Here is a 22,494-nt window from a genome sequence, read left to right on the forward strand (position 1 = left end):
GAAAAACTTGTTATACCAGACGATGCTGAATATCAACTCTTTTTTTTTTTTTGCAGGAACGTATTAATTCTAAATGCAGATAGTCTATATATGTAACAACAAAACAATCAAACATTTTGAATTCACGTCAAATAAAAGTAAGTTTAGGTAGGTTATCATGATGGTTTCGTTTAAACTCTACAAAGCATAATGGCACTTTCATGGTATAGTGTTTGTTTTCTAGGCCTCGAGGGAATCTGTATGTGGAACACAACTAACCACTGTTTGTGTCTTCTCAGGTGACAAAAATAGTTCATGTTTCTGTTCAAAGGAGTAATCCTCATGTGAGATGTTCAATGAATGTACTTGCCCTAATGCCTTATGAGATATATAAACTACAAAAACTTGTAATATCAGTGTTGAGAACAGCTTTAGGGAAAAAAAGCAGATCAAAGCTCTCTCTCTCTCTCTCCATGTATTTATCTAGCATGAGATCATTTATTGGCAGTCACATGGCTCCTTCAGACAGCCAGTCCTGTCTCTGCAGTAACAATCAATAAAGCAATTGGTCCATTGTTATATGAATATAAATCCAGCCTTGTCTGAGAAATACCATCTATTTTCCTTCCTGTGACAACACTGCATAAAAACTTTCTGTGTTTATTCTTGTCAGGATGTGCAAGACGGAAGAGGCAAAGCAAGATAAGAACTACATGAAACTGTTTGGATAATTACACAAATTGATTAATTTAACATATGAGAATACATTTTGAAGATTTTAAATGCATGTATTTACAAATATTTTTACATTTTAATTATAGTGAAGGAGGTTTTTCTCAATAAGCATGGATGGATGATATCACAATATCTCTTCAAATTAATTTTAAGACATCTTTATTAATTTCAGGCAACTTTTAAAGCATTTTTTAGTTTGTACATCAAACATTTGATTAATCAAAAAACATACATTACTGTTCAAAAGTTTGGGGTCTTTAAGATTTTTTGAATGTTTTCGAAATTAAGACTCTTATTCTCACCAACACTCTAAAAAAATGTATGGGTCACAAATGGGTCAAATAAATTTGTTTAACCCAATGGTTGGGTTTGTCCACATTTGACCCAAACATGGGTTGAAACAACCCAGAATTTTTAGAGTGAAGGCTGCATTTCTTTGATCAAAAATACAGAAAATATAGTAAATATATAAAACTGAAATCTTATTACAATGTAAAAGCCCTTTTTTCACTTTTGATCAATGTAATGCATCTTTGCTGAATAGAAGTATTCATTTCATATAGGCTATAATATATTTTTTAAAAATTGTTAACGCACATTCAGTCCCAAGATGAAATTTGTAAAAAATATTAAGGTCCTCTTTAATTTGTTTTGATTTTATCATGAAGCTTTAGCACGTACACAGTATACAGTATATGCACAAAAGTATAGTGCTATAATTCCAGTACTTGTAATAAAGTAAACTGATCTTTAATGGGTTCTGTGGAAGTACTCATTTAAAAAGTAACCTTACTGTGTAAATTAAAGTTTCCCAAGCACAACATTCTTGAACATCAAGCAAAAAACGTACATTAGACCAACCACCGAAAGTGGGCTGAACAGCTTTTTACTTGCTGCAGCTCTGAGCCTGAGAGTGTGTGTTATTTTTAGGTTTTAATAGACAAGGTGACAAAATGCCTGAACACAAACTCACACTTCCTGTGAGGCTGTAGCTCGGGATCCCAGCCAAGCCGACGGGAGAGTGTTTTGTCCCCTGAGCAGTCAGGAACACTGATGGGAGTGTGTGCCAATCACACGCCTTTTGACACAGAAGCAGGTTCCTCCTGATTCTTAGATCAGCTCAGATTTATTCAAATATAAACTCTTTCCCAACTCTGAGGACTTTCTCAGACGTGTGGTGAGTCCCCTTTCACAAGTGGTTTAATAGTTGTTGTGCTGGCATTTCCAGATATGACCACCAGTCTAGTTTAAAAAAGTTCAATAAAGCTAAGTGATTTAAAGAAAAAGGACGTTTTTATTATTATTATTATAGTCCAAATTTAATGAAATAAAACTTTGGCTTCCAGTGTCAGTAATACATTAAATGTCCTGCACTGAGTTTTCTTGAGGGGCGTCTCTCATCGCCCTCAACAGAGTGAGAATCGTCTGGAGTTGAGGTTCATTTTGGTGAGACCAATATGTTTGAGAGTTGTGGAAAGAGTGAAGGCGGCTTTCATGGGGATGTCACACAGCAGGTCTGAGTCCTCCTCGCACTCCTCCAGCTCATACGTGGCGTCATCCAACATCTCTTTGTGACGGTGACACACCTGTTCCACCTTCAGCCTGTGGATCTCCACCCGTAAGCGAATCAACTGCCGTGCAAGACGGTTATCATGCATCTGCATCTCCCTCTGAGAAAAAAATGTGTGTGAGAGAGAGAGAAGGATTTTATAGCTTACCCATCGCGGTGGACTACAGCTAAAACCAGATACTTTGCTAACCAGCAGTAGGCCTATATAAGGTTAAATTATTCGGAACAGCAGTCACACATGCAGGGAATTGTGTACACCTTTCTGTCGAACACCCACTCAAGTTTTTGCACCTGTGCTGTGTGGCATTTAATTTTAATATGCCAATAGACAAGAGTCATGTCACCTGTGTTGTATATGCCAAAGATTTTAATTTCAGTTGACATGTATCTCACTTCACAGCAGTCTGGCTTATATTAGCCAAATCAAATTGCCTGCTTAACTGTTATAATAGACTATGTAGCCTATTATTTATATATACTTATTTAACAGTAAGTAATGTGGCATTTTCATACACTATAAAATATAGTTTAAAAAAACACAACAACAAAAAACAGTAATATTGTGAATATTTTCTATTTGAATATATTTTGAAAATGCAATTTTCCTCCTGTGATATCAAAGCTGAATTTTCAGTTGCCTCTACTCCAGCGTTACATGTGCCTTAATATTTTTGTGGACGACGTGATGCATCTTCAGGATATAGGCCTACAGTAGAAAGATCAAAAGAACAGCATTTGTTTGAAATTTAAATAGGCCTATTCTACAAACTATACCGTCCTTTTGATTATATTAATGCTGCTTAATTTGAAATGGTATTGTTTCTTGAATGTTTAAGAAGAACTTGAAAATAGATAGATAGATAGATAGATAGATAGATAGATAGATAGATAGATAGATAGATAGATAGAAAGATAGATAGATAGATAGATAGATAGATAGTAGATAGATAGATAGATAGATAGATAGATAGATAGATAGATAGATAGATAGATAGATAGATAGATAGATAGATAGATAGATAGATAGATAGATAAACCCATAGACAATGACCATATCTAACTTAGTCAAAAGTAAAAAATAATTTAAAAAATATTGATATATGAAATATATGAAATAGCTATAAATACAATACCAGTTCGTTTCTGAGCCACTGTAACGCGTCGTCTATAGTATCAAAGCCGCATATATTCTTAAAAGGCATCCCATCTTTCCAGATGTCGGGTGGCTGGATGTCCTCCTCCACAGATCCTGGGCTGCTGACATTTGAACTCTGTGAAGCATCAATCCACGGGTGAGCCTGCAGTCGCTCCTTCCATTCTAAGTACGACGGTCTGCGCGTTTGGAGTTTGAGTTTCTCTGTCAGGGCTTTCACACTATCCAGATCCTCCATATCTCCCTCAGAGCTCTCGTCTGCTCCCAGCTCTCTGAACTCCATCACTGAGCTGCTTTCATTCCTGGGCGAGACTGTGACTTGTGACTGTTCAGACATGTGTACTGTGCCTGATCATGTGCACGAGTGATTAATCTCAAGAGGTGTGCTGAGCTCATGTTTATATAGACAGAGAAGTGACCGCCCATGTTCTGCAGCCTAAAGTCATGATCAGTGTTTAATCGGAGAACTTTAGACAGTCTGAACTTGCAACATTTCGTGTTCCCATGTGAAACTATTCAAGTGGCACTGGCTCCCTTAAAACCTATAGTAAACAGCTTCTCACACACCTCACAAATAAATCACATATGGCTAAAGTGAAAAAGTGTTAGGTTCCAGGACAGACAGTTTTCATCACACAACATGGTTTCACAAAGGCAACTAAGAAATGACAGTAAATATTTAACTGATGTAGGCCTATCTTGTGGCCCAAAGCTCGCTCACACTTTTTACATCCACTCACACATCAACAAGTCATCGCGACTGCACCAAACATGAGTCTTTTATTTGCAACTGTTTTATAACAGAATGTCTCCATCTTCTGCTAATGTTGAGGAATTGCAGCAAGAATCTATTCAGCTAAGAATTACAATCTAGCATCAGAATCCGTCAGATATAATTTATTATTCTAAAATGAACGGTAGGCATGTTAGTGCCCCCTTTTGATACAGGGCTTTTTACAGATTGTTTCAAAGTAGCTTTACAGTGATAACAGCAAAACAATGCAAAAAGAGTTTCTCTAAACCGTACTCCATTTAAAAAAACACTTAATTTATACTGACTATGTCTAGACTATGCTATATAGTCCAACAAAAATGTTTGCAAAAATAAGTGACAAAAATGCTAAATGAAGTGTCATTTCCAGTCAAGATGCACCGACTAATGTTGACTTGAAATGACACTTCATTCAGCATTTTTGTCACTTATTTTTGCACAAAAAAAATGTGTTGCTTTATTCATGTATTTCTTAATTGATTGGCTGTAGATTATGCCCTCCCCCGTGTCAATTTTTCATGCTCCTACCACCACCATGCACCATGTGTTTTAACCATCATCATCAGCAGCAGCAGCAGCATGGTCCAGAGACATCCTCTCAAGCATCTCAGTTGAAAGATCTCTAAAAACTGTAACAGATTACTTCACAGCTTATGACAGGAAGAGTGATTACGGGAAGAAAAAAACAGCCACAACAATAAACAGAAACATCACAAAAAGAGAAGAGGGCTGGGACTTCAAGAACGGAAACGAAAGCAAAGAAGCAAACCAAACTCTTATGAATCGCGCGAGCAGACACACCTCCCGCCGCTCGCGCACTGTCAATTAGTGTCATTTATATTTACCAGATGCCGGTAAGTTTAGCCTACATTGACATCAAGAGGTAGGACACAGTTTTGTAAAGGATTGCCTTAAAACATTTGCGGAAAACTGAGACCCCGAGGAGTGGCTCGCCCACCAGCTCTCTAAACTCGAGAAGCAGCCTACCAGATGGTGGTTGTTGATATTGTGAAATGGAGTTGTCGGAGCACATTAAGACGGCTAATGTTGAAGATGTAACCCTGAGAAGACCTTTCCATCCAGCGCTCAGAGGAACCCTGTGCGTTACCAGCCACCACCTTCTGTTCTCAGACAGAAAGGATGAAGATTCCTGGCAACTTCTCATTCTCCTCAGAAACATCGATGCCACTGAGAAAAGGTAGACATGCTGTTCATCAACTGGATTATTCCCTGCTAGGAGGGAATCATAAACCAGACTAAATTGGGTTGCTGGTATTTCAATTTCGTTTTATTGGTGTAGCCAAATATATTTAATATATATATATAGTTATGTTAAGTAATATTTTGACTTATTGTTTAATGTTACAATATTAAGGACTTTTATTTCACCAGGATTGTTTTTCATGTAGGCATAGCCTAAATTAATAATACGCCTGTTCTTTGTAAATGCATAATTCATATTCTCATTATTACGTGCAAATATACTCTTTGAATCACTTTTGGGTCATGATTACATCAGATAAGGTTAGAAAATTGTGTGTGTTTGATCCCTGAAGTGACCTGCTTCTGTAATATTAAACTCTAATTCTCTCTTTCTCTAAATATAACCCATCCCTTTCCTTCGTGTCAGTGTCGAGAATCTTTTCGGATACCCCAGGTACACTTCTAAAGCAGGCCCAATGTTTGATTTGTGGACTGTCATTGCTCATTGAAGCTGCCGTTTTATTCTGATCTGGGATCTGCTGTTAATTGAATACAGTGATGTTAAAAAATGAGGAGATCAGTGGCAGTGGGCAGCATCTCGTTTCAGCATAAGAAGGCAACTTCTAAAATGAGCTGCGCTGGCAATGTGTTCTTAGCTTATGGCAGGGAGGAGAACAGAAGAAGCATATTTTGCAAGATCTTTTGTGCTTCGCAATGAGCATTTACGCAAAAGATCATATCACTCTGACATGCTTTTTGTGTTTTGAATACATGCAAAGCAGCTATTTGTGCAATATATATTTATGTTTGTAATCTAATGTCCATATACGGAGAGGAACTACATTCTATTAAAGTTCTATTTAGAGCTCAGTCATACCTCTCTATTTATCTCAGTGTCTCTCTGCTAGCCTTACGCACATGGCTTGTTTTTGCTTCCTGCTTCTGTCTCTTCTGAGGCCCCAATGGGGATGATTGTATGGAATTTGAGAATTTGAGTATGTTCTTAAAAATGTGTGTGGGGGTGTTTGTACGTGTCTAATACAGGGCTGTGGGATCCTCTGGTACTATCACCATTAAATGTAAGGACCTGCTTGTTCTTCAGTTGGAAATTCCTGGAATGGAGGAATGTCTGAACATAGCCAGTTCTATAGAGGTACTAATATTGTTCTCACTACTCATGCTTGCGACAGCGATTATAAATATTGCTCATTTTTAGGAATAGGTTAAAAATAATTTTGGTGTCTGTTTTTTTTACCATTTGATTTAAAAAAAATTGTACTGACCAAAAACTTTTGAATGTACATTCGAACAAACATTTCTGCCTTTCTAAAACTAAAAAGTAAATTTAGGAAAAGTAAATCATAACATAAAGTGCAGTATGAAAAATGAAGATTCATTCTGAGATTTGCTAAAGCGTACATTTAGCAGTGTTACAATATTATTAGTGTTTTTAATTATTCACTTTGAATTAGGATTAGATGATTGCAAAGGTGTTATCCAAATGTACAAATTGGGGAAATTACCATTCACAATTAAATATGCAATATTGTCAGATACCGATAAATTAAAAATGAATATATTGAGATCGTCAGTATATCCTCTTGTCAGTAAAGCATCCTGGAAAATCCTAAATACTATGGGTCATTGCAACTGGTCATAAAAGATGGCATCTCTTTTAAAAGATTACTTTTAAAGATGACTTAAGATGACATCAAGCTGAATATATTCTGAAAGAAGAAGCCAATCTTCACTCTAGACACCACCGGCAGTAAAATAAATGTTGAGACCAGCACTGCCTCATCTTAAATGAGAGTTAACTCTGATATTGTCTCATGTCTCTGTAGGCTCTCTCGGCTCTGGAAAGTGTGACAGAGATGTATCCCTTTTTCCATAGACCGTCACACCTTACTCTGCATGGCCCGTGGGGCCTGTCCTCAACAGAGAAATATTACAAACAAACAGAAAGACTGGTGAGCTGTATTCTTTCACTTTCACTTCCCCTTTCTTCAGACCAGTTAATGTCATTCTGTAATTCTCTCAATTTGAGACACATTTTGACACAAGAAAATAGACAAACACAAACAAATGATGTTCAAAATCATTATTTAATGTAAGCCATTGCTTAGTTTCCTGAAAGGAAGTCAAACAGGAAGCACTTTGTTTGCCACAGGAAACTAAAAGCAGTTGTGAGACATGTGGACACTTAAATTCACAGGAAACAGTGTGTATGCTTTCTCTAATAGTTTTTAACCCATATGCATATTTTTTTATTTTCTATTCCTTGTTTGTTTCCATAGCTTTCATTATCACCCATTGTCATCTCACAGCTGTTTCACGGGCCTTCATTTCTTTCCATAGCTGTAGATGTTTATCTCTCGTCTCCTTTTGGCATGGCATCATATTTGTATCAATTACTGTGTTTTTTACTTGTCACTCAGTTTTATATGCTGTATGTAGCTTATAAAATTGCTTATTTATAAGAATATAGTTATAACTATTTATAACTAATATGTCTAAATATATAAAGCATGTATGCATATATATTTAACTGTATACATTTACATGCTTGTGTGTGTGTTCATAATATGTGCATGTGTGTGTGAACAGTGGGACAGGTGGAGAGTCAGTACAGTAAACTCAGATTACTCTGTATGCCCATCGTATCCACATGCGGTCATTGTGCCTCGCGAGGTGGATGATGAGAAGTTGGTCCAGTCAGCCCGGTTCAGACAGGGCGGCAGATTTCCTGTGCTCTCCTACTGTCACCATAGGAACGGAATGGTGAGTGTAGGATGCTTCAAATTATGGCTGTAACCAGGGTTAAAAAAATTAGTGATTTCTAGGGTATTTTGTCGAAACCTTTTTGCCATTGATTCTACACTTTTGGGTACACTCTCTCTGTTCTGTCTGTTTGTTAAATTAGACCTTATTTATTAAACCACAATTTGTTAATACTTTACTATAGGCTAGGTAAATGTATACTTAGTTTATTATTCATGTACTTATTGCTGTAATATATTTAATAAGCATTGCTATATGGTTGATAAATGATAAGAACTTTGGGCTACACTTTATTTTAAGATTTCATCGTTACAGTGTAATTATACGAGTAACATTAATTAACATGTACTTACTAGGGTTATAGGATTAGGATTTGGTTGAGGGTTAGTTGCATGTAATTATGCATAATTTACTGTTATTACTATAGTAAGTACATGTAACATTATGTAACAAGGGCACTGTAAAATAAAGTACCGAACTTTGTCTAGTGCTCTATTAATGTTTTTAGCATGACTTTATGAAACTTTGTTAACTACTAAACTGCAATAAAATAGAATAACCTTCCTCGAGTGTTTGCATAGTTGGCATATTTTCATTCTGTAACCTAACCTACTTGTTCTACAGATCTGTGTACTAGTGTTATTATCTTGCTACTGTTTTTGATAGTGTTAAAACTGTTTCTTACAGATAACATCACGAATGTGCTGTCAGCAATAACCTGACCACGCATTTTTAACATTGGCCTTTTTTGATTTCTGTCAGTTTAAGTGGTGGCGATTCAGTGTTGCCAGATATTGCTGCAAAAACAACAACCCCCACCCATCCCTCTCCCCACCAAAAGAATAAGCCCGAAATCAGCTGAAATCTTGTGTTTTGGAAATAAAATAAAGATATGACTAACCCTAACTTGAAACTTCCCACTTTATTAACTTCCTAAAATGTCACATTAAAACTTAAACGCATACCTCGGGTCTTTAGTGACCCGGGACATCATTCACTACCTCCTCCTCATTCATTTTTTTTAAAATTAGACATCAACCTTCTTAGAATTCCACAATCAATTCATTATAAACAATATAATATGAAAACAATATATAATTATAAAAGAATGCCTGTTTTCCCATTCATTTTATGTAAAAATTGTATAGGGTCGCTAACGACCCAATGTGTGTAACCAACCCGATCTCACCAAATGCGTCTATATAGCACGCAGTGTGTTTATCGTGTAATATATACGCGAAAATGAGTTTTTACGTGCATAGTATACGCATGGATAGCACATGGTTGGGTTTAGGGTGGGGTAGGGTGCGTGTGTATTATACGCTTGGGTAGGATTAGTGGTGTGGGGTGCGTGTGTATATCACGAAATTAAGTGCGTATCATATGCACGCGCAAAACTGCGTATCATATCCACGTAAAAACTCATTTTCGCGTATAAATTGCACGATAAACACACTGCGTGCTATAGAGACGCATTTGGGTGAGAACAGGCTGGTGTAACAGTATAAATATATTTTTTCTGCACAACAATAATTTAATCTTTGATGACTGAATAAGTGCCATTAACCTGTATTCCACAAAGTGGCAATGTCTGATACATAATGATGAAGTGACGTTTCAATCATAGTTACCACAGGCAGAAAACAAAAGAATAGAAAGTACTATCAGCAAAACTTAAAATGGTTCAGCGATTTACTGTAGAGCACGTACTGAACACAATCAAATATTAGTGTCACTTTCAGTTGGTGATGGATCTGGTGAAGAAACTGTCAGTGATCAAAATATTGATTTTGAAGATGTTGAAAACTATAGTAATATTGATTAGATAGATAGAATATGTAATAATGATTGGTGAAAAAGTCATGCATTTAAGGGAATAAAGTGGTGTAAGTGAGTCTAAGTCTAAAGACCCTTATATCTGCGTCCTCACTCATAATTCTCTCTCAAGCCCCGTTCACTCTGCCAGTGTCTCGCAGCGACATCAATCGCTCTCCATAATTTTCTCACCATGGGGACTAAACAATCTAGCAAACTGTAAAAATCGAACTAAACTGAATTATACATGCAGTCACTCACGGGAGGAGTTGTAAACGCCTAATTAGTCATTCAGAGAACTTAAAATTTTAACAGAGGTCCGGACCTCTGTGACCTCATACTGTAGCTGGCTATGACCATGTCTCAAATATAAGTGTATGTAGTGTATTGGTGTGAAAGAACAGTACAACCATAAACCTGTACAAAGGTGTAACATTGTTTCCAGCATTGAATCATTTTTCATCAAAGCGAAAAATGCATCAATTTTAAATTTTGTAGGCTAATAAATTCATACAAAGTAAAAGTTATTTGCATCCATTGCCTAGGTGATCATGCGAAGTAGCCAGCCCTTGACAGGAGCCAATAGGAAGAGATGTAAGGAGGATGAGCTCCTTCTCCAGGCTGTGATTGATGGGTCAGTGTTGGGTTACATCATCGATCTGCGTTCTACCCAGCAAGCCCAGCAGGCCCGGATGACAGGGGGAGGTTTTGAGTCTAAATCCTGTTATAGTCACTGGAAAAGAATCCATAGACACCATGAAAGGTGAGAGGGAATATTACAAGTCATTTGTAATTGTCTGAAATGATGTAACACATTTGACTTTGAAACAGATCTGTCTTTGACTTTTATTTTGCATGTCATCGTGTGTGTTTCCAGGGGTAAGGTTCTGCAGGAGAGTCTTATTAAGCTGGTGGAAGCGTGTAGTGACCCGTCTCACAGTGTGGACCGCTGGCTTAGTAAACTGGAGAACTCCAAATGGCTTTCTCATGTTCACAGTGCGCTGTCCACTGCAGGACTGGTGGTAGAGTGTGTGGAGAGGTGGGGAGATCTATTACTTTGGTCTTTTAAAGGGACACTACATAATTCTGGGCTCTCTGTCACCATCTGTGGTTAAAACATAAAGTTGCAGTTTTATTAAATTATTGTAGGTTTTCTGTAGTGACTCGGTTTAACACTGATTGTCTATGTACTGGCTCAATAATAATTATCTAGTGTACCTTTAACTATTATTGTGGTTTGCTTTTTACAATCTGTCTATTATTATTTTATCCACAGCCGTTGTGTAACTTACAGATACATATATATTAGGAATTGTATGTTTTAATGTTTTTGATGTCAGTTATGGTTGACAAGCATATTTATTTATTTGTTTCCTAATTTATTCTTGTAATGGCAAAGCTGAAAAATATTTCTTATTATTATCGATGTTTTTTTTTTAGTTTAGTGAAATAAAGTTTAATTAAATAAGTTTAATTAAAAACATCATAAAAATGTACAATTAAAATAAATAATTTTTAAGTAATAAAAGCCATCCAAGGACAGAAATACATGTTAATTTTTCCATGTTATTATCTGGTCTGTGTATACAATTTCGCAAAACTAGAAGACTTTCTGAATGAATACAAGTGATATGATTTTTTAGAAAGGAAAATTTAAAACATGAAAAAGAAGAATTAGTGAAAATCAATAAACTATGAATGATTTACTGCCAATAATATGTAATCATGTAATCAATATTAAAGTAACTGTAGTCTGATTATGAATTTTAAAATCTAATCTAATTACAAGTACTTCATTTTTGTAATCTGGTATTAGCTGTTAGCTAACTCTGGTGCAATTACTCTTAATTGTGCATTGTCCCTGTAAAAATAAATAATAAAGTAAATTAAAGCATAGTTACGTAATCCAGATTACATGTGATCAGTTACTACCCAGCACTGTGTGTGTGTATATACTGTATATATATATATATATATATATATATATATATAGTAGGCATATTTTTTTTCTCTGTTGTTTTTTAAATCCTATGCTTATGCATGGCTCTGGGTTGTATTGTTCTTGCATATGGTCTATTTTTGTGTGGTCACCAAAGTAAATTAAAGCATAGTTACGTAATCCAGATTACATGTGATCAGTTACTACCCAGCACTGTGTGTGTGTATATACTGTATATATATATATATATATATATATATATATATATATATATAGTAGGCATATTTTTTTTCTCTGTTGTTTTTTAAATCCTGTGCTTATGCATGGCTCTGGGTTGTATTGTTCTTGCATATGGTCTATTTTTGTGTGGTCACTCCTGGCACACACATGGCTTTGAGATGTATCGCTCTGGTGTGTGCTCTGTTTTTTGCAGGGATGGTCACTCTGTGCTTGTGCATGGCTCTGAAGGGACAGACAACACTCTGCTGGTGAGCTCATTGGCTCAACTTATCCTACACCCGGCCTCTAGAACTCTCACTGGCTTCCTCGGCCTGCTGGAGAGGGACTGGATACAGGTGAATGTTTGTTTGTGTGACATCATTTGTGCTCAGGTATCTGGGAAATTTGTGAATGTTTACAGATGCATTATGCCAACAAAGCCACTTTTCTAATAAACTACACCCAATATAGCTCTCAGATCTGATTGTCAGAAAGTTGATGAATTGTATGTTTGTTGTTTCTCAGGCTGGACACCCCTTCCAGCAGCGTTGTGCTCATTCGGCGTATTCTCATGCCCGTCTGAAGCAAGAGTGCCCGTCCTTCCTCCTGCTGCTTGACTGTGTGTGGCAGGTGTGGCGGCAATTTCCTCTGGCACTGGAGTTTAGTGAGGCCCTGCTGCTCCGATTGGCACAAGAGGTTTACGCTTCTAACTATGGAACATTTCTATGTAACAACGAGCAGGAGAGGTGGGCACAAATTATCCCTATATGACACTCATCATTATTATGCACTATACCTTTCAATTAACCCTTCGCAGGGAGCTTGATTGACAGGTGATCTGACCAATCATACTTCGCCATCCGCCATTTTTTCCGACAAAGCAGTCAGGAGAGTTAGTAGATTAACATGGGAGGATTTGAACTTAAAAATGGAGTGTACTGGCGCCTTTCCGCGGTTAAAACAACATTCCTTCTTATGTTCATTCATGTTTATTTGATGCTATAAATTAACTAGTAGGAAGAGATGGTCGGTTCACGAGCAGCTTTAACTGATGCTCTACAGCGATCTGTCACAACACATTAAAGAGCCACAAAACGGTATTTATTGTTTAAATTTATTTGAAAAAATTACCAAATTTGAAAGGTGTGACTTTGTTTAATTAGCCTGGCTCCGCCCTCCTACCTACTTCCGCTCAATTTTCATTTTCCTTCAGTACTAGGTCTGGGATTGTGGTGTATTCTTTGGTTTTCTGAAATCAAAATTTCACCGGTCCAATCAGCGAACAGAGGGAGTGGCTGAGAATGATGACGTTGATGTCGTGCGTTAGTTTGAGTTGTAGTTCAGTAATGGCAGCGGAGAAAGATGCGAGCAATCACTGATCACTACACAGTATTTGCGGCAGATCCGAACCGAGCGCAGCGGCGTATTGTTAATGATTAGACCCAGCTTCGACAGTTGACTGAATACATTATCACTGTCCTCAGTATCAAATATACATTTAGAATTTGTAATTGTTCCGTGAATTCTTAAATTCGAACAACAAAACCTGCAGCTCTCGTTGACAGACATCTTATTCTAAACAATCCTCTGATCATTCGGATACGTGTTTGCGGCCGGCGCATGACATATGTCACGACCAAACGTTAGCGATTGGTTAAGGCAGATCCTGAGTGGCTCTGGGCAGATCCAATAGTTTTAAACTTCAACAGAGTGCGCGCCTACAAGGAAGTTAACGCTTGTCAATGGAGGGAGGCCAGACTCTCTGTACAAATGAAATGTACGAGAGTCTGGTAGAACCAGGCTATTGTTGAATATGTTTAATTACAAAAGTAACCGAAAAGTAACCTGGCCTGTCTGTCAGCATGTTGTCAGTCTCCTCTCTGCTCCGCGATGTATTTTTCACTGCGTGAGAACATGGTGCAGCGTAAGAGCGGTGTAGCTTGTCGGACATAGCGACAGTAACTAAGGGGGGCGGGTCTGTGGGGAACGTTCAATTACGCCCTATATTTTTCAATTACTGACACACTCGACTTTTGAGCAGTAATGTATGTATACTGTATTATTTTTGCCTGGGATAGATGTGCTGCAGGAGTGAAGGAGAACACACACTGTTTGTTTCAATCCCTACTGAGTCCTGATATTGAAGAGCAGTACCTCAACCCACTGTATGAACCCACTGATTTAGCCATTTGGCCTTCAGTGCATCCTCAGTCCTTACAACTATGGACAGGTTAGGTCCAGATTATTCAGTAATACTAAATACACACATAAATACAAAGTTACAGCTGTGGTGTGATAATGTTATTGGTATTATTAGTGTGTAGGTCCTCATTATCTCTATGGGTTTGTTGGTAGGGCTGTTCCTCAGGTGGACTGAGTATGCTCAGAACATGGAGGAAGCTCGAGAAGAGGTGTGGAGCATTGTGAAAAAACACCGTGAGAGAGCAGGACCTGACCGGACCAATAATACGCCTAGTACACACTGTGACACCTTGACCCCATTTGAGAACCTCATGGATGAGCTGACTATTTTGTGACCTCATGGTTGAAAGGACATTGTAGAGACTGTTACTATTATGCATGTCTTGGCAATAATTAGTCCAATAAAATGAGTACCACTGCCAATCAGCTTTATCAGATATAATGTAATATACGAAAGCAATCTGATGTTCTGTCATTGAATAGTAATCAGACATGCTTGCATTTGAAGATCAGACATATTGATTGTCCTCTGCCTTATTTTCAAGCAAAATGCTAATGTAAATTATGTGTTTATTGTAGTGTGTTTGAGTAGTTTGTTGGGATTTACTGTGATATATGAGACAACATCAATGATGATGTTTTACTGTAAACTATTTCCACACTGTTACAGACAGCTGAATGTTGAATCAGGTGAATGTGAGAAGTTTGAACACCTACCAGAAGGTGATTTTATACATGTTTGAGAAGTTTCAGCATTTGCCATTTGAGCATGGTTTATAGCCTAATTAATTATTGCACAGCTCTCTGGAATACTTGATTCTGATTGGTTAATTGCCACATTCAGCATTCAGATATTTTAAAATATAACTTGTCTAGGGAAATATTTTAATAAATATTATTAAAAATGTTTTCTAGCGTGCTTGTATTGTGATACATTTACTTTTTATTTGATTTTAGAATGTATTAAAATGTTATAGAATGTAACTGACATGTTTTTATACATATTTTTTGACTATTCAGAAATGATTTTATTATATTATTATTTGACATGTTTGACATTATACATTTACTATAAATTATAAATACACATTATTTGATTATAAAATTATGAAGGGGAATCTGCGCATGCGCGCACATACACAAACAATAACATCTCACTGGCCAATAAAGTCTTCAGGGTAAAGCCCCAGCTCAGCTAAACTCACCCACACAATATAAATCCGGAGTGGGCAGCCCGTCAGCAAGTTTGGCCTCTTGTAGCGCTAATGGCCACCACAGTCATTATCACGCGACCGCATGTGCTAGCATAACGATACAACTACATTTCCCAGCATTCTCTGCTCCGGCCGCTTTTTTATCCAATGGTCATTCGATGCGCTCCTCCGGCAACCAATCGGACAGTAATCTCTTAATTCTAACGGTTAAATACCATGAAAATCCCTCTCTTCAGCACTATTTACTTACTTAATTTTTCACCTCCGGATACACAACAGCAATGTTGTGATTTTGGTGCAAGACACGTGTTTCACATCATCACGGATTTCAAGTTTTGATAAGCTCAAGGTGAGATGTTGCGCTTTTTCTTGAACTAGCTACTGATTTACATTAATCGTGTATCAATCAACTAAGTTACATTTTAAAGACTTGACCTTAAGTTTGGGAAAAAACTAAGAAACAACATGTAAAATAGTTACTGTTTTCTTTCTGAACCATTCTGTTTGATGACTGAAATGTTTAATAACGGACAGATAGACGACATGCTGTCAGGTGTCCGGGTGTGTGTCCGCTCGCTGTGTAGCAGTAGAGGTTGGTCAGTTCGCGGCATGAGTTTGTCGCCGCGTCAAATCAACCGATGGCCGAACAACGAGTCCTCCGAGCCTCCTACGGACAGTCCTCGAGTCCTCATCACAGGTGCCATCTGTTTCCCAGCTGCTTAAATAACGTGTGATAAACTGTAATGTTTTGGTGGAAAAAGTCATCCGTTCCATCATGTCTTCTATGTTTGTTTTCCATGCCACGTAAGAGGCGATCCTATTGATCGCCATGACAATAGGTTGGGAATAAACAGTGTTAAAAGCGCTCCGCGTGCGCACAATGGAGCGCGCGGCTGTTTTATGCTTGTGCAATAGCGTGTAAAGAGTGTGTAAATGGACTGTCAGTTGAAGTGGAGCTGAAAAATGTCTGGACAATAACAATCACGGAGCGTATTTTAAAATAATTAGGCCTGTTTATGAAACTGTACTGGCATTTGTGAGCTTTTCGATCTTTTGAGTACTTTATTTGCCCGTGCACTATATTTGCAGGCAAACAACAAATAGCATGGGTTCTAACCGCTTACCAAATTTACCTACTTAGCCTATGTGTCTTAGGCATCAGTCTAAAGTAATCACTGCAATATATATATAATTATATATTTGATCCCACATGATGAGTGGTATGATGTTTTCTTTTATTAAGCATCTCTGACCTCCAAAATAATGCACACATAAAAGTGACATTTTTAATTAATATTTAGATTTAGGGAATTTATTCGGCATACTTGCTGCTCAGTTGTGGCATTGTGAGTGGTGACATTTCTGGTTGTTAAATGTTTGTTGCTTTAATGTGTAAACTCCTTTAATTGTTGAATGTGTTTTTCTCCTGTTGAAAGGTGGCCTGGGACAGCTTGGAGTTGGTCTAGCTCAAATGCTGAGGTTAGTGAACAGCTGAAAGATGTGTAGTGTGGGAGAAATTTGAAATCAGACTCCAGCACACACAATTTTTACAACTTTGCATAGATTGGATATTTGCCTTGCTTTGTGCTGATATGTGCAGTGAAAATGTTACCTTTTTATTTTCCTGAGGTAGATTTTGTGAAATTCTGCAAACGCTGAACGTTTCACTTTTCTTCTTTGTTTCATAATCATATTTAACCCCTTTTACATCAGGCAGCAGTATGGAAAGGAAAACGTCATCCTGTCGGATATTAGGAGGCCTCCCGCTGAGGTTTATAACATGGGTATGTTGACTGACTCTCAATACGGCTCTGATATGGGCAGGCGGTTGCATCAGGTGCAACATATATATAGAGCCACATGGACAGTGTGGTGCCTTGAACTGGCTGGTAAAGTTTACAGTAGCTATAATTTTTTTTATATCATGCGGCTCTTTTATTTCAACACTCCAATTACATTTCAGTAACACCGGATGAGGCTCTATATGTTATCATTAATTAATAGCTATGGTGAAATAAATCTTAAAGCATTTATTACTCTTATAGTATCAATTTGTACATAGTCTACAGTTCAAAAATGTGGGTTTTCAGACATTCATATTTTTTAATTTGGCAATAATGCATTAAACTGATCAAAAAGTGATAAATGCCTTTCTAATCATCTAACCTGACATTTTTTTTATCATGATTTAAGCAGCAGATTTTCAACATAATGATAATAAGAAATGTTTCTTGAGCAGCAAATCAGCATATTAGAATAATTTCTGAAGGATCATGTGACACTTAAGACTGGAGTAATGATACTGAAAATTCAGCTTTGCCATCACAGGAATGAATAAAAATTTTAAATATATCAAAATAGAAAACAGTTATAATATAATTGTAATAATATTTCACAATATTGTGTTATATTATGTATGTTTTTCTGTATTTAATCAAATAAATGCATCCTTGGTGCGCATAAGAGACTTCTTTCAAAAACATAAAAAAATTGTACAGACCCTAAACTTTTGAACATTAATAAATGTAAATGCATTTTGTTTTTGTGCAGATTCACACTTTTTGTATAAATTAACATAAATGTATTTCAAACCTTAATGTAAAGCTGTCTGTAACTTAAAAAAAGTATTTTTTTTAAATGATCCAAAAATAACATTTTGAGCAAGTACATAACCAGCCTGTGTTCAAAACTATCTGCTTGCCTTAGCTCGATTCAAAACGGTAAGCTTGTAATAATATTTTTAATTCCAGTGGTACTGGTGGATTTCCGCGGGAAATTCGAGCATGTCTTTGCGTCATTACGTCACATCTGTACACATAAAGAAGGTGTCTCGGCTAATAGGCTATATTGCGTGTCAGGATGTTGGAGGTGGAGATTTATAGCCTTTTCTCACAGCACTTGATATAATTAAACTTCCAGAAAGGTTCAATCACCAGTGACAACTTACTACAATGATTTACAACGATTTACTGCAATGCTGTTTTTCCCTTAGTTGGTCAGAACAAAAGTGGATGTTACTTACGGTACTTACGGTTTAGATGACATTTTCCGGTGAAAATTCTTATGTTGGTCATACTTCCAAAAAGTAGAATCTGTGATTCTGAATGACAGTATCCACACCGGCGCGGCTGACACATTCTCCTCAAAAATTGGATTCATCCGCGCTGTGCCGTGCCGAGGCACAACCCACGTAAAGTTGATAATTCTGCGAATAACTGCAATTGCAGATTTAGAACAGAGATGGCGACAAAGAGGAAAAACTACAGACTGCAGCTTTAGCTAAGTGATAATATATGAATTAACATTATCCTAGATTCATGCTGTAATAAATATAGTTTATTGTGAGTTCATGATCATGTTAACAAATTGAACCTTATTTACATTTCAATCACTTCAATTCATATTCCTATTAATAAAGCTTGCATTTAAACGCCAACGTCTGTTGTGTGTTTTACCTTACAGGCCCATTTGTATACGCTGACGTGCTGGACTATAAAAACCTGAGGGAGCTGGTGGTGAATAACAGAATCACCTGGCTGGTGCATTATAGCGCATTGCTCAGTGCTATCGGGGAAGCAAACATGGCTCTCGCCCGCACCATCAATATCACAGGTGGGAAAACTCTGTCACACATGTTTTAAGCGTTAGGGTTAGGTGCTATGACTGCCTAATTTACAACGTAAGGTTTCCACTATCCCTGACGTCCCACATTCTGTCCTTCTCCTGTTGCCCCTGTCCTGATATCTTCTCTTCTCCTCACCCCACTCCTCTTTCTTCAGGTCTGCATAATGTGTTAGATCTGGCTCTGGAGAACTGCTTGCGACTGTTCGTACCCAGTACCATCGGAGCATTTGGCCCTTCGTCTCCCCGCGACCCGGCCCCTGACCTCTGCATCCAGAGACCTCGCACCATTTATGGAGTTTCCAAAGTCCATGCAGAGCTGATGGGGGAAGTAAAGATTGATGTTTTTTATGTTCTAGTTAGTCTGGGGGGGAAATTAATTAAGTAATTAATTAATCAATATGTATATGTATGTATACATACTTTGTAAGCTTAATGTGAACAATTTCTCACTTACATCAGGGTTTCCCAATAAATAATCTAACGTAAAATTAAAATAAATGGATAAATGGGGCTGCGTGATAATCGCAATATTGATGAGATGATCAAATCAAAGGCTACAATTTAATTAAATAACTGTATTATCTGTTTCAGAGTGAAGAACATTATTATTAATAATTATTATTTTTTATTATCAACATCAGAGAACTTGCAAATGTTGTTAAATTATTTCAATATTAACTTAAAATCTCAATGGGTACTTCAAGTAAATATTTGTTAATAAAGAGGTCCGGCTGACAAAAAAGTTGTGGAACCCCTGACTTACATGATATTTAATTATGAAATGCCAACATTCTAACTGTGTTCTGATTGGATCAGTATCTCCACCATAAATACGGCCTGGATTTCCGATGCTTGCGATACCCAGGAGTCGTTTCTGCCCACACCAAGCCAGGAGGAGGCACCACTGGTAACTAGCCTCACTTACAAACACAATCTTTAGTTGTACATTAAGACACACACCTTCAAACTTATTCACTTATTCATTGAATTGTCATTTGCTTACAATAAACAACACACCTAATCTGACCTATTTAGTCATATATGTCCTCTTTTCCTCAGATTATGCTGTCCAGATCTTTCACGATGCCCTCAGCACCGGCCACCATGAATGTTACTTGCGTGCCAACACTCGGCTTCCCATGATGCACATCTCTGACTGCCACAGGGCCACCATTGAGTTCATGCAAGCTCCTGAAAGCCGACTTTCACTGCGTACTTACAACATCGCAGCCATGAGCTTCACACCTGAGGAAGTGGCAGAAGAGATCCGTAAACACCTGCCCCACCTGAGGGTCACGTACAATCCTGATACCATCCGGCAGACTATTGGTAAGAGCAGTGTGAGTTAATGACCTTTTGAAAGAGTCAGAAATCATATTAATTTTATTTTTTTTGTTTTATTGTACAAATAATGCCTCTTGGTCACTGTACTGTATGTGTTTTTCTGGAATAATCAAATTAAAGACGTATACATGTATTTTAAAATTTCAAAAGTACAAAACAAATGAAGGAACAGGCCATAAAACCCTTGATAACAATCCATTAATGCAATGATCTTAATGTTCATTAAAATTTATGTTCCTTCTATAGCGGACAGCTGGCCTGTGCGGTTTGATGACTCTAACGCCCGTCAGGATTGGGGATGGAAGCCTGAGTACGGCCTGTCAGAGATGGTTAGCGACATGCTGGCCTCCATCCGTGAAAAGAGAACCAATGCAGGACTACCTGTCAGCTAGCAGGTCTTCTCAGGGACTGTAACACAAATCACCAGCATTTTTCCAGTACATTTCTAAACTTATCTATCTCAAATTTCTTTAGATCAGGACTCTCTGTCAGTTAGAGAACTGCTGACACTAACAGTTCTCTACAAACATATGCTTGTGAAGAAAACATGTAAACCAACAGTGAAAACTCACATTCTCTCACTGCTCAGGAGACTCTTGCTGCGTCCGAAATCGCATACCGTATAGTAGGTACTACATTCGATTTGATACTTGCTTTGCTAAGAAAAGTATGTTCTATATAGTGTGAATGTGTGTAGAATGAATGCAATTCGGACATGCTATTTCCGCCATGTTGTCACTGTCATGTGACCTATGGCATCAGTTGCTAGTGGCTGCGCACTCCAGAATCTCGCCGGAAGTATTAGGTCATTTGGATACTTTTCGGCCTAGTGTTTTCGGACATACAACTTGGCGCACATACAGTTTTTTTCCTTCTATATAGTATTTCAGATGCAGTCTTTCTACTCTGTGATCTATTCTTACATAGTTTTTTAGTCATCATGGGACAGGGGAAAAACAAGAAAACTACAAAATGCTGATGATGGCCTATGATAATAATAATAATTGCACACATTATAGATGAAACAGTCCAATTTCATTATTTTAGAGACACCACACTTTTTTTTTTTTTTTTACTTCACGAAAATAGCAAGTTCTGGTCCCAATTTTCCCTTAAAGACTTTCAACGATATGATGTTATAACTAAAACACTGCTTTCACTGCTTAACCAATCCTGACATTATTTTTGGGAGGAGTTCAATTTTAGTCTTTTTGTACAAATACAGTAAGGACCATTAGACACCTTTCACCCTACAGTGCTCTAGAGTCTAGACCATGTACCGTCTGTCTTGGTTTGAACACAGCCATGGGCAGAAAAATCTTCACTACCAGCTCTAGTGTGAATCAAAAGATGATATTGCCTTTGTTCCAACTGCTATCTGTGATGAATTCACAGTTACCTGAATTTTGGGTTCTGCCCACTATTGCTTGTATTGGCTTTATTTATTTGGAGTCAGTTATCAAAGGCTCTGGATTCACAATGTATAGTGTGGTGATGTGAATTAAGTACTTAATCACTCAGCATTGCTGATTTATTATTTATACACTATGAAGAGATATTTTTTACATTTTTGCTAATTTAGAAGAGCAAAACTACTGGATAAAACACCCAAGGAGGCCTTGCAATAGAAAGGGGAAAGTTATTTAGCTTCTGCCTGTCTGAAAGTCTTAGTCTGCCTTCTGTATTGCCTAGTGCAGACAAATAAAAACAAGTCTTAACTAAGACAATATGTAGAATGACTCACCCCTTCCAAAAGCAAGTGTGATTTCTGGACAAAACATATTGTGTTCACAATTGAAACTGCCTTCATTTTCAGTGATCATTTAACCTCAAAAGTTGCTAATGACTTACATTCAGAACTAGTGGAAAATTGCAGTGTATGTCAAATAAATGACTTTAATACAGCAAACAGTTTATGTATTTGTTCAGTGTTGTTTTAAAAAT

General features: G+C 37.3%; 3 protein-coding genes across 6 annotated transcripts; 2 read left to right on the top strand and 1 right to left on the bottom strand.

The window, feature by feature from the left end:
- Positions 1-440: 440 nt before the first annotated feature.
- On the bottom strand, positions 441-3,813 carry fam167b (family with sequence similarity 167 member B). Its single transcript, XM_079632408.1, has 2 exons — positions 3,418-3,813; positions 441-2,384 (listed from the first exon to the last, which is right to left on the bottom strand). The coding sequence occupies exons 1-2, from the start codon at positions 3,772-3,774 to the stop codon at positions 2,121-2,123; spliced, it is 621 nt and encodes a 206-aa protein (XP_079488534.1). The 5' UTR covers positions 3,775-3,813; the 3' UTR covers positions 441-2,120.
- Positions 3,814-4,974: 1,161 nt separating this feature from the next.
- On the top strand, positions 4,975-15,275 carry LOC307009023 (myotubularin-related protein 9-like). Of its 3 annotated transcripts, XM_079632401.1 has the most exons (11): positions 4,975-5,407; positions 5,840-5,866; positions 6,457-6,565; positions 7,257-7,382; positions 8,020-8,193; positions 10,554-10,771; positions 10,886-11,047; positions 12,381-12,522; positions 12,692-12,912; positions 14,245-14,396; positions 14,522-15,275. In XM_079632401.1, the coding sequence occupies exons 1-11, from the start codon at positions 5,223-5,225 to the stop codon at positions 14,701-14,703; spliced, it is 1,698 nt and encodes a 565-aa protein (XP_079488527.1). In that variant the 5' UTR covers positions 4,975-5,222; the 3' UTR covers positions 14,704-15,275. The 3 variants fall into 3 exon arrangements, with proteins under 3 accessions (XP_079488527.1, XP_079488528.1, XP_079488529.1); XM_079632402.1 differs by lacking the exon at positions 5,840-5,866; XM_079632403.1 differs by lacking the exon at positions 5,840-5,866 and having other exon boundaries at positions 5,389-5,407; positions 6,515-6,565.
- Positions 15,276-15,767: 492 nt separating this feature from the next.
- tdh2 (L-threonine dehydrogenase 2) lies at positions 15,768-22,456 on the top strand. 2 transcript variants are annotated; one of them, XM_079632923.1, is made up of 9 exons: positions 15,768-15,931; positions 16,117-16,279; positions 17,019-17,061; positions 17,296-17,366; positions 19,045-19,194; positions 19,362-19,534; positions 20,023-20,113; positions 20,266-20,535; positions 20,797-22,456. In XM_079632923.1, the coding sequence occupies exons 2-9, from the start codon at positions 16,126-16,128 to the stop codon at positions 20,940-20,942; spliced, it is 1,098 nt and encodes a 365-aa protein (XP_079489049.1). In that variant the 5' UTR covers positions 15,768-15,931; positions 16,117-16,125; the 3' UTR covers positions 20,943-22,456. The 2 variants fall into 2 exon arrangements, with proteins under 2 accessions (XP_079489049.1, XP_079489048.1); XM_079632922.1 differs by having other exon boundaries at positions 15,798-15,931; positions 16,121-16,279.
- The last annotated feature ends 38 nt before the right edge of the window (positions 22,457-22,494 follow it).

This window comes from Phoxinus phoxinus (assembly GCF_949152265.1).
Source record: "Phoxinus phoxinus genome assembly, chromosome: 13".
Classification (NCBI taxonomy): domain Eukaryota; kingdom Metazoa; phylum Chordata; class Actinopteri; order Cypriniformes; family Leuciscidae; genus Phoxinus; species Phoxinus phoxinus.

Bases quoted from the DNA above. Each gene is read 5' to 3' on its own strand.
- fam167b (XM_079632408.1), bottom strand. From the start codon at position 3,774: ATGTCTGAACAGTCACAAGTCACAGTCTCGCCCAGGAATGAAAGCAGC. The intron at 2,385-3,417 runs GTATTGTATTTA...TTTTTTTCTCAG, and splicing joins AGTGGCTCAGAAACGAACTG to AGGGAGATGCAGATGCATGA.
- LOC307009023 (XM_079632401.1), top strand. From the start codon at position 5,223: ATGGAGTTGTCGGAGCACATTAAGACGGCTAATGTTGAAGATGTAACC. The intron at 10,772-10,885 runs GTGAGAGGGAAT...GTGTGTTTCCAG, and splicing joins ATCCATAGACACCATGAAAG to GGGTAAGGTTCTGCAGGAGA. The intron at 12,913-14,244 runs GTGGGCACAAAT...TGCCTGGGATAG, and splicing joins TGTAACAACGAGCAGGAGAG to ATGTGCTGCAGGAGTGAAGG.
- tdh2 (XM_079632923.1), top strand. From the start codon at position 16,126: ATGCTGTCAGGTGTCCGGGTGTGTGTCCGCTCGCTGTGTAGCAGTAGA. The intron at 17,062-17,295 runs GTTAGTGAACAG...CTTTTACATCAG, and splicing joins GGTCTAGCTCAAATGCTGAG to GCAGCAGTATGGAAAGGAAA. The intron at 19,535-20,022 runs GTAAAGATTGAT...TGATTGGATCAG, and splicing joins ATGCAGAGCTGATGGGGGAA to TATCTCCACCATAAATACGG.